At 34.3% G+C, this 14,770-nt stretch overlaps 1 protein-coding gene across 3 annotated transcripts in view; it reads right to left on the reverse strand.

Annotated features, from left to right (window-relative positions):
* LOC130444827 (uncharacterized) overlaps positions 1-14,770 on the reverse strand; it is a 315,730-nt gene that overhangs the window by 26,094 nt on the left and 274,866 nt on the right. For all 3 annotated transcript variants that reach the window (XM_056780092.1, XM_056780094.1, XM_056780093.1), the window contains 5 exons: positions 9,143-9,243; positions 7,700-7,831; positions 5,500-5,670; positions 2,888-3,128; positions 954-1,215 (listed from right to left, as the gene is read on the reverse strand). In XM_056780092.1, coding sequence (XP_056636070.1) covers positions 954-1,215; positions 2,888-3,128; positions 5,500-5,670; positions 7,700-7,831; positions 9,143-9,243 — 907 coding nt within the window. The remainder of the gene's footprint in view (positions 1-953; positions 1,216-2,887; positions 3,129-5,499; positions 5,671-7,699; positions 7,832-9,142; positions 9,244-14,770) is intronic.

A 14,770-nucleotide genomic window follows, 5' to 3' on the forward strand; every position in this document is an offset into this window, starting at 1 on the left:
TGAAATCATACAAGAAGGATATATTCCATGTTTGTGATATAATTAGCTTTATCTATGGTCGAAATACAAACTACTCTAACGAACGATTAATGTGTGTTTTCCCCTACCGAAATTTTTGCGTGAAACTAGAATATATTTCCAGATATGTTTAAGTAGAGGTAAGTTGCAGTTATTTCAGTTCCAGAATCTGAAAACATGATCCAGTCTGCACCATCATTTACTTCCTTTTAGGAATTTAATTTAGAGATTGATATTAATAGAAATCTACTCCTCCAAGCTCTCAAAGTTAGTTCTTATGATCCTTGTCAGTTATCGTAACGTCTCAATTAAGAGCAAACACAAAGAAGGGTTCGTTTGGGAGTTCAAACAGAAAGCTGTAAATTAGTTAAGAAACAATTGGTATTTGTCGAAGAAGATGCCATCAAACTGGTAGCTCTGATGAAGAGAATATTGGAAAGTTACAAGAAGAAGGATGTATTCCATTTTTATATTGAAACGAGCTTTAGCTATGGTCGAAATCCCTTACTTCCTTTAAGTTCTGAATTGTATTTTTTTTAAGTGAAAATGAGGTTATATTCTATTTTTTTGTTAAAAAGGAGGCCTATGACAGAGCAGATATTCTATCATATTTCTTTCAGTTTAAACCTGGGTTTATCTATATCGTTTTTATTATCTTATACGGTTCGATTTACAAGTATGAGGTCTCATTCATACGGTAGAATAGTTGACTACCTAAAAAGCTCAGTTTCATGAACCTTTTAGGAAAAAAGGGACGTAGAATAGCCGAGATTTTTCAGTATGCATCACGTTTAAATTAAACTTCACTTGGTGCGGACCTTTTGTTGAAATTCATTTCTTAAAGTGTCAAAATTTATATTTAGAAAATAAGTCAAAAGATAAATAAGTAAAAATAAACAAGACACATATATAATCAACCAATGAAAATGTCTTACCTTGGAGGAGGCGATATATATTCTTGTATGCTATGAGTTCCTGAGGTTTTTGTCGACAGTTGTTCGTCTTCTTCTTCACTTACTACTTCCGGATCTGCGTCCGATAATTCCGTTTGAGTTTCTTCGGCTTGTTCGGCCTTTTCTTGAGCTTCCCATCTTTTTTGATTATCGTCCAAAATGTTCATCATGTGCGTTGAAAGTGTGCTTTTCATAAATCTGTGCCATTCAGCGAATAACGGACTCACTACGTTTTTGAAAAATCCTATAAAAAGAAAAATTTCTGACTGAATTGAGTCACTGTTAAGTCCTTGTTTGATGGAAGTGTAACTTTGAGGTTATGAAAGTGAAAAATGTTGCTAGGTGCCAGATCTGGTAAATATATGGGTGGTCAACCCATTTGAGGTGTACCTACTCATTGTACTTTGACCTTAATTCCGGTCCCCGATGATACATAAGTATTCGAAAGCTCGGACTATATACTATATACACTTTGGGGTTTGATTTGCCACACTACGATATAAATAGTCTGTAATACGAGGGTGAGGCTATATATTATACTTAGATATACAATAAACCTACAACTCTAGTTAGGAAAATTCATCAATGCACTTTTTGAAAAGTTGAGAGTTTGAAACCATTCCTTCTGGAGTCTTTTAAAAATTGTCGAATTCTTTCATCTAAACTTCATATTTTGTAATTAATATACAAAAAAAAATTAATATGACTTCATTGTAGTTGGAAAAAGAAATCTTATGAATTCATCCAAATTATTTCTAATAATTTAGAAATAGGTGCTATCGTGTATTTATGTACATTTATGTATCCATATACACTTTGTTTTTCAAATGACCCCGTTAAATTGTCTACTTAAAAATATTGCTCTAACAAAGTATCACATTGTAAAATGGAATCTCATAGTGGTCTCCCTTGGAACAAACTCTGGAGGAGCCCGTAGCTGACTTTTTTGGCTCAATGTTAGCTGTCTTAAGTCTTCGTTTAAATGTCCGGCCACTTGTCGCAAATCTCTAGCTTTTGTTGGACTAGAACACCAAAGAGGGCTCAATTCCGCAACGATATGCTGACAATAAATCGATCACCTCTCTCGGATGTGCACATTTTTCTTCCGGAACGGCGTCTTTGATTGAAGCAGTCTCTTGGTAAAGACGTTAAACTATGGAAACACCAGACTGACTCATGTTCAACGCACTGGCTACTTCTCGCTGACTCTAGCCTTGTTGCAATAGGTTGACCGCTTGAGTAGCCTTATCACTTGTTGTTTCCATTTTTAGGGTAGATTTTTTTTTTTATAACGTATCGGTCAACCTTTGATGGCTAACTGCTGGTGGCAGGTCAGTTTTCCCTAATTAGCACCATTGTAAACAAACATGAAAAGAGTGATTACCGATCATAACGTATTGTTGTCTGTGAGAGCAAGAAACATTACAATATTTTACATTATCTTGAAGCTAATGCCATTAGCTTTAAGAATTTACTAAGAAAAATATAATTTTGTGTTCAGTTTTTTTGCCAGTGACTTGCAATTGTAGGGATGTCGCCTGAGTTGATGTTTTTGCTTAAGAATGAATTTGATACGATTCATACTGATTTTTTTAACCACGCTTGTGGTAATCAACAGCGAAAATTTTATCACATTATGTGGTAACATTTCTCTATTCTTATATTTTTTTTCCATCTGGGTTGGATCATCAATTTTATTTTAACTGTATTTCTTATGAAAGTATGTTAGTCGTCACTACAGTATGATTCTCATTACTTAATCATCAGACCTCGTATATTATATTTTAATGGAAAGTTTGGTATTAAATAAATTTTGTTGATGTGTTTTAATCCTTTTGAAATTTATTTTCAAGGCTTTAGTCGAAAAAAAAAATGTTAGAATTAAAGTTACATAATTTCAATACAAATAAACTCACCGACTTGAATTTTGGCAACAGAAGTGGATTGCTTATCACATATGGAAGTCACAGGAAGATTCAGTTTCCTCTCGAATTCCCCTTGTCTGAAGAATTCGTCGCAGACTTTTAAACTCCATTTCCTGGATATATCCCAAGGCCGGGTGGGATTCGAAATATCTGCGCACTTTAAGGCTATTTGCATAATGAACTGTCTATGTTCGGGCTTTTTCAAGTCTAAAGTGCCTTCGTCTAGATGTTTCTTAAAACAATAAGAATATCAAGATGAAGCAGAGAGTCGAGAAATATGAAAAAGTTGTAAAGCTAGAGAGCGACAACTTTGAAATGTTTTGAATAGGCCCAAGAGTCTCATTTTTGAATATATTGAAAATGTCGGAAAATACGGGGGACAAAAGTAATTGTCCTATTTTTTTTCACTAAATATACTATACCGGGTGGCAATATAACAATGTAAAATACTATATCTTGGAAATGATTAGTAATAGAGACCGATATAGGTCGAAACGTCAAATTTTATTTTGAACTGATTTTTCATAAAAAGAAACCTAAAATCATGATAATTTATCACAAAAAACATATAAAAGGGTCTAAGAAGTGAAAAGTGAGAAAATCAGCATCGATATTCAATAGGCATTCAAAAAATGATACGGAATTCAGAGGGCGTCTAGTGTCTCGATAATAACGAAAAGGTTAAAATCGTTTACAAGGGTAGTCCCACAACTACTCAGCCTCATCACCCTTTGGCTCGAGCATCGCAAGAGCAATGTATTATCGTAGACGGGTACTGCTGAGATTTATTCTGACCATATGACCGAACTCAGCAAAATCAAAAAGCGTACTGCGAGTTTTGGTTTAACGAATTTCAACATGATCGTCGGTATTTGTTACGCGACGTCCAGATGCATCGAAAAAAATTAACACGGACGATGAATCAACAAAAACTCACGTTGTCGTATTGATAGAAAGGGGATTGAATATAGTAGGCAATTCAAAATATTGCGTTTGTTCACACCTGCATCTTGAGACCATTTTAGAACAGTATTTGACGCTATTTAAGCAATACAAAGAATTTCTATATAGTTTCGTTACAGTTACAGTTACAGTTAACGAAAAATAGCTCCACTGGTAAACAGCAGAGATCATGACGAACTTGTTCCAAAAACTGTCCTATCGGCGCAAAAGGTGAAGACCATCGTTTTCTGAACTCACAAGATAATATTTACCTTAAGAATAGCATAAAGGTTGCAGAGTTGTACTATGTCGAATTAATGGACCGATTCGTCGCAGAATTGATGGAAAAATTATCTCATTTGGCTCTTCCACCATTATAATGCACATATTCACACCTTTCCCTCGTCACGGCTAAATTGGGCAACAAATTGCCATCACATTCTCCTGATTCGACACCAAGCAACTTCTTTTTGTTGAACTTTAAGAAAGTACTCGCCTGACAAAAATTCGAGTCTAAAGGGGAAGCTATCATCGCCTCGGATGTCTACTTTGCAATTGATGCACTGGTAGAAACTAGAGACCAAGGAACAGTCACGAATGTGAACTCCACCCGGGGAACGTGCTCCAAAGAAGGCGGGAAGCTGATGACCATCGTTTGTTTTGGGATTCACAAGGTGTGATCTATCTTGGTTATGGGCGAAACGGTCAGCTGTACTATGAGGAATTATTGGAATTATTCGTCATCAAATTAAAGAAAGAATGACCCCATTGGCTCTTCCATTAGGATAACGAACAGGAGCACACCTCCGCGCTTGCCACGGCCAAATTGGATTAAAAACTGCTTTCTCATTTACCACATTCTCTAGATTCGACACCGATCAACTTCTTTTTGTTTCCAAATTTGGGAAAGTTACTCATTGGACAGAATTTCGAGTTGCCACAGATATTTAAATTGTAATGGATCGATTGGTAGACACCAGAAACCAGTCCAAACTGTGGACTCCACGGGAACGTCCTTCAAAGAAGGTAGAACGCTTATGACTACATTTTTTTTAGCCTCACAAGGTATGATTTACCTCGTGAGGTACGAAAGGGTCATTGGTCTGTACTATCGCTAATTATTGTGTCGATTCAATGCCGAATTAAAGATAAAACGAACCCATTTGAATCTTCCATCATGATAAAGCACAGGAATTACACCTCGACCCTCATCACGGTCCTATTGGGATGCGAACTGCCGCTCAACATACCACATTCTCAGAATTCGAACATTTGCAACTTCTTTTTGCTCCGAAGCTTGAAAAAGTTTCTAAAATTTCAGTATTTCTTTGTACCGCCCGCAAGCGTTTGAAGATGATAACTGGGTTGCCAAAACACATATCAGACAGTGTAATTATAAGTGTTGGCGGTGAAAGTCACCAAAGTGTCACCAACAATACCAGAAATTAGAAGGCAGATTAAAGAAATTTTCATAGATGATAAAAAACTTCTACAAGGTGAGTTTCGAAAACTATATCGAACATTTTATGGGATCACAACTTTTACGTGTTGTTACGATTTTTTTTTACCACGAAGCCAAGAACAACCAACAATAGAGATATTAAAATCGATTATGATTCAATAATGGCTCAATTCACATCACATTTCGACGCTATACTTACTTTAAATTTGGTTAAGAATTCGTTTTGTCTATTAATATCCGTGGCTAAAATGAGATCACGTATTTGTTTTTCCAGTTCGTCTCTATAAGGTGTAAGTTGTTCAGCGACACCACTTTCCAAAAGACAACCGACTGCTGATCTCCAATGATGATTTTCCAAAACCGATTTATTCTATAAATACAAAACAATAGCAATTTATTTAAAATAATCTGCTTAATTTATTTATATTTATATTATTATATATTAATAAATAGTCCAGGAATCAAGCTTTTAACTTGACACTAAAGCCAACAGAAATACATTTTGTATACGAGTAGTTTCTGAACGAGAAAAACCCCGGAAAATTGGTATTTTGTCAATAACGTGGAAGGGGTTGAAAATTTCAATACAATGTATATGACCAAATTTGTACAACGTGAAAATCTGCACAAAAAAGGTCTCTAAATATTTTTTCGAAAAATACTTCCTTTACGAGATAATGAGCTATAATTGCTAATATCAAATTGATGCGTCAACGACTTGGAATACTATAAGACTTGCCGTTAACCTCGACTAAAATCTTTATACCTTTTTTCTTTTAGGGTGGAAAGTCCCAAAGTGAACGAGGATTTGAAGGAAAATCCTTCATTCTAAACACGTTATTTTTTAGTTAACTAATGTTTTCTGATCGATGTTTTTGCGATTGACAGTGCAGATTCTTGGAAAAGACCACTCGTCATTTTAGTCCCAAGACACGGCTAATTCAGGATATGCGTCTAAAAACGTGCGATAAGAAAATTTTCATTCATCTTTTCTTACACTTTCCGGAAATTTTCCAAAAAACATGGAAAATCTTCTGAGGCCAATTTTATTTTGAAATCCCAAGCGATTGATATTGAAATACTAATTTTTAGAGTTTTCCGGTGGTTTCCCAATTTTCCATGACAGCTCGCACGCAGAACAATTTTTTTTGAAGTACTCTTCAGCAACTCGTTTTAATATCAGGTTTTAGTGAAATTTTGGCTACAGCGCTCGGACTAAAAAGAAATATTACCATAATTTCATTTTACAAATATGAATATATATATACACAATTTTGCATTCAATGTTTTACGAGTTTCAATCAATAGATTTTGCAATTACAACAAATTTGGTGAGATCGTGAAACATACATTCTGAACAACGCATCAAAGTTTTTAAGTTTAAAAAGAAGGTCACAAAATACTAAAATTTGTCTATGGTTATAATATTTCTAATTTTTTCACAATAGAAAAGACCCTAAACTAATATTTAATCGAGATGAAACTATCCACATGACAGAAATTAAAAATTGCTATTCACTATAACACAAGGTATCTCAAAAGAAAGTTCACATTAAAGAAAAGGAGTTTATACAAAAAATGTTTGTTACATATCAAAATACATTGCTTGGAAATTTATTTCTTAAAAACAACATCGTCCAAATGACGTCGCGGTCACAGACATCATTTAAACGAACACTATAATTCCCTATGACGGCTCGGCATGTATTCTTCGTGATGTCTGCCATTTCTTGACGAATATTTTCTTTTAATCGTGCTAGGGAAGTCGATTGTTTAGTGTAAACTAAAGGTTTGACATAATCCCATACGAAAAAGTCCATAGATGTTAAATGGAGACTACGTCGAAGTCAACTTATGTCACCTCTTCTGAAGATCAAATTTCACGAACTCGTGGCAGAACTGGCGTCCCCTTTCATCTTCAAAAAAGTAGGGGCCTGTAATTCCTTGCGCTGACAACGTAACCCATATGGCCACTGTAGGCGAATGTAGGGATTTTTGATATTTGTGTTTTGGAGTGGTTGCATTCCAATAGCAGCAATTTTGCTTGTTGATGTGTCCATTAAGATGAAAATGAGCTCAAGCAACTGGTTTACGAACTCAAGATTCCATCAAGTATTCCAAGGCTTCAATCATTGTACCCACTGAATTTTGTAAGGATGCAGCCCCAAATCTTTGGGTAGAATTCGAAATAATTATGATCTATCAACGTTTAAAGCAACAGCGTGTTTCCGAATAGATAAGTCGGGTTGGTCACGTCTTCTCCTGAAATTATTCACAACTCGAATATCCCTAGTATTTCATTTCTTAATTTTAGTAGAAAGTAGCTGAATTTTAGTTTAAAATGAATGTTTGCCACATCGGTATGATTTGGTATTACAATTCTACAAACTCATACTTACTTGATACAAAATGGCAAGATGGTTCGAAGTGGAAATGAGGAAATGCTGATTAACACCAGGATGATCTAAGTCATGAGCAACCGCACCAATCAGTGATGCCATAATTTCTAAAGGTGTCACGTGACGTCTTATCTATAAAAAAAACAAGTTGATTTACAGTATTTTATTTCCTATAGAACTGTCACGACCTCGCCACTGATATAAACCTAAAAGCCGGTCCTGTTTTAATATCTTAATCAAGGTTAAAGATTGGCGGATGAGCTGGGTACTTTTTCTATTTCTTTACTGTTGACTTCACATTTTTGTCACATAATGTAACATTATGTTGTAATTTTTTCTATAGACTTTCTAAGAAAGTTTGATTACGGCAACTTTCTACGAAATCGAAAATTCTAGAAAGTGATGGTGGTATATAAAACAAGTCTCTAGCAGAAAGGAGACGAGGAGTTAGTAATTTAGGATAGTAAAATGTGAACCGAACGGTGGATTTAAATAGATTAAGTGTTGGTGAATAGTTTAGTGTGTATAAATTCACTCCACCGTTTTGTAATTTAAAACTGTTTAAATAAATAAGAATTATACTATAATATTTGGGTCTCGAGTCAAGATATTATTACACAAATTACTATAGTCAAGAAAAAATAAATTTGAATTGAGTTCTCCCTCACTCACAGAGGGTTGTGATTAGTACGCAGTAGCGGCATGTGAAACTGAAATAGCCTAAAGGTCAATAACGTAGCTTGGTAGACATTAAATTATCAACCAACAAAAAACATGTATACTCCAAAAAAATTACGAGGGTTGTTTAAAATGTTTCCGACCTTACGATATATTTGCGTTGAGAAATTTTACTAGAATTTCAGCCATTTTGGACGCTTGACCATCATATAAGTGAGTGGTTGTGAATATTTTTCTTCTTCTCTAGAACTCTTTAAGCCTTTCATTAATTGCTGTATTGTTTTCCTTTTTATTTCCCCTTCTTGTGTTGTAGCGAAGTTTTCCTTTTTTCTTTTTTTTATCTTTTCGCTTCTGTCACTTTTCTTATTAGGTTTTGTGGTGTTATTCTCGTTATGTGTCCGTCATCAGTTTAAATATATTCCAACTATTTAGTTTTCTATTGGTTTCTGTTTTTTCTATAATTATCTCAGAATATTTTTCTGAAAATGGAAAAAAATGGGTATCGAGCAAATAACGACGTTTTCCTGTTTCCTAACCTTTCAATGGCAAGGAAGATGATTCTGGAAAAAATGTCTTGTTTCTTTGTTAGGTTGGAAACTTTTGGGACAACCCTCGTACGTACCAACGTATTTGAAGATCTACTACCATCCAAATGTACATAACCGCGCTTTAAGTTTTATTCTATTACTTCGAAATTGTGAATGGCATTTTACACATACGAGTATACGAAAGTTGGTCTATGTGCGAATGATCTAATCAACTTACCCGTTCTTCCTGTAAAAAACAATGCATTGCTTGAGTTACATCAGTCGCGTGAATGGAATTGTGATAAGGATTCGTACTATGATATCCTTCTTCTATAAGAGCTTCAAAATAAGAGAAAACATATGTTATTATGTAAATTAACACCTTATGTGATACGTCATGATGATTGTTCTATGTTTGGTAAGTCTATATCGTTCTCTAAAGATTGAATAAAAGTGCGACAACTCTGTCGCATATGTAGTTTTTATTGGTTATTTATGGAGATTGAAAATTACTTATTGTATTTTTTGGAAAAAATACCATATTGGGTGCAATATTCAATACGAATCCGTAAATTGATTTTTCCAAAGCCAGTCCTGCAATTTCGGGATTGAACTGTGGAATTCATGATCGTAGTGTTATGCTTCACAAAAAATTTTAAAAATCAAATCATTTTATTTGCCCCAATATTAATTCAATTTATTCACAATAGTACGAGTTGTCATTATGTTAATAACGTACACTTTAAATCTTTGTGCATATTCACAAATAAATGGTTTTTGTCCTATTAGGATGTTGCATATTATTTGAATTGCAGCAACGTTGATATTAATTTGTAACAATTGATCTTTTAACCAGTCGCTCATTTTTAACGCAAATCACTAACCAGTTTCCAATAAGTAACAACCTTTGTATTTGAATAGCTTTGTGAACATTATAGTCAATTTCACATTAATAAAGAAGAAGAGTTAAGTTGGAACTGTTGGAACCGTTTATAATATTCATACTGAACACACAGTTTACAAACGTCAGACAGTGTAATTGTGAGTGTCGGTGTAGTGGTAAGTATGAAGAGTAGTTGATACTTTTTAGTAGCCACATGATATCCTCCCTGAGGGTTCTTACATATGGTAGAAGTATGTAAAGTTCTTCATGACTCCACTCTGTATATTTAATCAGTTCGTGTTTTTCTTGATGTATTCTTTATAATTGTGTATAATATTAAATATGATGCTTATTCTTTTTATACAACAAAAATACAAATAACTGTCTTTTCGACATTGTCAGTCTGAGTGTAACACACGCTACAAGATACGAGGGTGGTCTCAGAAGTATCTGGCATGATCTAGAGTAGTTGATCGAAAAATACCACTGCATTAGAATCTATATAGCATATGTTTCAAGTTTAAAGACGCCACGTTGTTTAGTATTTGTTTGGCAGTCACTAGTGAACGTTGTAAGCACGGAAAAAATTGATTATCAACAGTTAAATATTGGGTAACAGAGTTTAAACGTGGCGAAGACCATCATCGCAGTGGTCGACCAAATGAGATGACGACTCCAGAAATGTTGAAAAAATTCACAAAGCGATACTGGATGATCGTCGACTGAAGGTGCGCGAGCTAGCAGACAAACTAGGCATTAGCAAAAGTGTGGTACATCGCATATTAACTGAAAATTTGGACATGAGAACGCTGTGCGCAAAATGGGTGACCCGTTTGCTCACATTGGAACAAAGCCAGCATCGTGAAGATGTTTCCATTGAGTGTTTGGCAATGTTTCGCAGAAATAAAGCCGTTTCATAACTATAGATGAAACGTGAACCCATCACTTCACACCCGAAACAAAAGAACAATCACAACAGTGAACTGAAAAGGAAGAACCAGCTCTAAGTAAGGAGACCGTTCCAACTGCAGGCAAAGTCATGGCGTCGGTTTTTTGGGATACGCGTGATATAATCTTTATTGCCTATTTTGAAAAAAGAAAAGATATCAACGGCGAGTATTATTGCAATGTTTGAGCGTTATGGCAATGTCCAAAAATAATGAGTTACAATTCGAACTGCTACATCATGTACCCTATTCGTCAGATTTAGTCTCTCGGATTATTTACCATCGATGAAGATGTGATTATCAGAATGATATCGAACTTATTGAACATCGCTGGGAAAAGTGTATGAAGCTAAAAGGACATTACGTTGAAAAATAAATATATTTTTTCCAAAATTTGTGTGTTGTCTTTGTAGGGCCAGGTACTTCCGGAACTCTCCTCGTAATAGTGATTTTTTATAAAAATGGACAGATTCCACATTTTTTATTTAAAAAGTTGCGAATCCTGAATGCTAATCAACAGATTAAAGCAGAAAATCAAAATGTATGAAAAATAGTGTAGGCGACGAGACTAGATAATTGCACAATTAGCCGTGAATTAAACGTTGAGTGTAATAGAAATAACACTTAAGACGGTTTGAATAGCGAGAATGATGAAGATACAACAGTTCAAGTGTGATATGGGAGAAGGAGATAAACAGAAAGAAGAGAAGGGACAGACCCAGAAGAAAATGGAATACGGAAATATAGAACAGAAACGGAAAAAACTGGTTAAATGATTGAACTGAAGACGGGCTAAATCGGAAGCAAAATATAGAACTAAATTGATATTTTTTTATATTTGTTTTTGAGATATTTTGAAATAAAAAATATTTTGAAATAAATCGTCGATTCGGATGAAATCAACATATAGATATTTTCATTTCGATGGTGGAATTAGATTTTCTCTATACTTGTCAATTTTCATATTTTCGAAAATATTTACCAAACTCTTCCTTCCATCCTTGAACTTTCTTGGCACCCACGTATTTACAGATTCATCTATCCAACGCAAAGAAAATATTTTTGTTTCAAGCAAGACGTTAAACACATTTTATATGAAAATAAATCGAGTTATTTTGTTCTAAATCGAATTCCTGATTGTTTTCTTTGATCGCGAAGATTCGCTCAATCAACGCTTCATTTTATTTTGTCTGAATAATGGGAAATATATAAGCAAAAATATGAGAATCGTGTTGAAAATATCATTTTGTAAGCTTTATAGAATGGTTATTAGAATAATTATACTCCAAAAAAGTGCACGATCGCGCATATTAGAAAGAACCTTTTCTCATGTAATTCACCATCTCTCGTGAAAGAATGAATAATTTCATAAAGTGAAAAACATAATTGGAAATCCCATTGCAACAAAAAAGGAATCTCGATTGCTAATTTGAATTGAACATATACTGCCGGTCAAAAGTTCTTGCCCACCCTACAGTTTGCGTGATACTTAACAAACAAAAACAATACGACTGATTTTGATATTCATATTTTAAAGAACATATATATGTCGTAGGCAGTTGGCAGAATCTGGCATTCTGCAGACTGCCGGCAGATGGAAGAATGTATCATCGAAATCACCTGTCTTCCAACTGCCTGGCTTCGTCCAGGCAGTCGGTAGACCGCCGGCAATTTGAAGGACGATCTATCGTAAGCCGGCAGTCTGCCGACTGCTCAGGGAGTTGACAGAATGCCGGCGGATGAGAAAATTATCGATAACTAGCAGTCATTCGGTTGACAGCTATGATAAGAGAAAGTCTGTCGCGTTTTCTTTTCATCGTAAATCGCTTTTAGTTCTGCCTCAACCCACTTTTTCTGCGAGTCGTGATCATAAGTGATTAGATAATGGGTAGTGATTCAGTGAACCGAGATGAGTTTGAACAAAAACTGAAAGATGCGTTAGGTTAGGTTAAGTCAAATATTTATGAAAATAGAAGCCGTTCGAGGTGTTGAAATATAAAAGTTGTATGTAAATAGTAATAGTAACAAAAAAATGTATTATGAAAGTAGATGCCACTCGATATACAAACTTGACGAGAAAGATGTATTGTGAAAGTCGTCCCAAACATAACGTTGTTAAAGAAAAAGATGTATGTTAGGCAGTTGGAAGACAGCTGATTTCGATGATACATTCTTTCATCTGCTTGATTCTGCCAAATGCCTACGACATACATAATAATAAAACTACAGTCTGTAATTCATCGATGTAATCCCCTTTTGTATGTATTATTTTTGGCATTATCTGTGACAATTTCAAAACATATGACACTGCTTTCTAACTTCCTTGTCTAATTTGTCCCACAATTCAATCGGGTTGAGGTCGAGCGACCAAATGATTACTTTCAGAACATTCTTCCTTTCCAATTCTTTCAAATGCTTTTTGCACAGCTTTGAGGAATACTTGATATCGTTTTCGTACTAGAAGATAATTGTTTCGTCGATCAGCCGCTGACCAGAAAGTACTACATATTCTATTGATACTTTTTATAGCCTTCTTTCCACAAAATTCCTTCAATTTTTATCAAACCTCCAGTCGCTCTTTCCCCAAAACATCACCAAGCTATTACCTTCGCTGTGTTTCACGTACCTAACATCCGTTCTTCCTTTGACCTGTGCCCAAACATCTTCTCTTAGAACAAAAAAAAAACTTGCGTCCAATTTTCATATTATTCAGCTCCGTACGTACCGACAATTATACGGTTATTGTTGACTATACCATGAAGACTTGCGATTAAGGCACCGAGTTTCAACCGATAGTTTTTTCTTACGTGTTACAGGGTTAACTAAATTACAATCATAAACATGCGTATAAAGTAAACAAACAATTATTATTATTATATTATTTTTATTTTCTAAGACACCGGTTCGATCTTCGCTTGACAATATAAAAGGGAAAGTTCATCATACCAAAATATTATAAATGGATTTTGGGGTGGGCAAAAACTCTTGACCGGTAGTGTATATAGGTAAGGAGAGAAATATATAGTAGGGAGAACTGAATTAATAATAGCGCTCGATGTGGTGAAATTATCATTAAATCATGCTTTTAACATAAATAAACACATAAAAACTGAATGAAAAATGATTCATAATAGTTGTTGAGTGCAAAAATACAGGCAGAAACAGTAAGTGGACATTTTATATATTTCCAGTAGCTAAGTGGAAAGTGGGTAAGAGAAATAAATGTGTATGCTCTGGCCATTATATCGATCCTCGCCTCCCTATCTACTTACGTAGAAGAAATAGAGATTCACAAACAAGTGGAAATCAATAAAGACTAGATACTGACAAGAAGCGTGCTGAAAACGAATGAAATATTATCGCTAATGATAAAAATTAAAACGTCCAAAAATTCTATGAATATGTCTGTCTTTAAAAAATTATAAAAGAAACTGATTTTAAATCAGAAGAGACTAAAAATCAAGAAAATTTAGAAGCATAATTTGTGTATAGACAAAACAATTTTATATACCTACTGAATATTATTCCAAAAACGACTCACAATAAATATTTTCGAACCTAAGTATTTATGTAAAAGTTGATTTAATTTTAGCTGAAAGATCAACAGTTCTGAATTTTTTTAACTAAAATAAGGTAAGTAAACATTACATTCGATTCGAAACACCAATATAAGTATTTATAGATTATTTTCAATTCTGTTTACACAAAACTATATGTTCAATTACCAGGTTTTATTTAACCTTTGAAAAATTATTTATTTTTTGTTTAATTGACTATATGATTGTCTAATAGAAAATTTTATAGTCTACCTTGAGTCTAACTTATCGGATAAAATTTCTAATGCAAGTCCACTCATAGATGTTTGCCATAATAATTTTCTAATCCCTTGCGGCGTGATTTAAAACTGTAAATTATTCATTCCTGTTCACTTTCTAATATTCAACAACCAAAGCATTCCTTCCTTCCAATTCCTCAAAAAGAATTCCTTCTTGTTACAATTTTTTAAGCAGTTATTCCATTAGGTTTTGGAGCTTAT

Source organism: Diorhabda sublineata, chromosome 6, assembly GCF_026230105.1.
Source record: "Diorhabda sublineata isolate icDioSubl1.1 chromosome 6, icDioSubl1.1, whole genome shotgun sequence".
NCBI classification, from domain to species: domain Eukaryota; kingdom Metazoa; phylum Arthropoda; class Insecta; order Coleoptera; family Chrysomelidae; genus Diorhabda; species Diorhabda sublineata.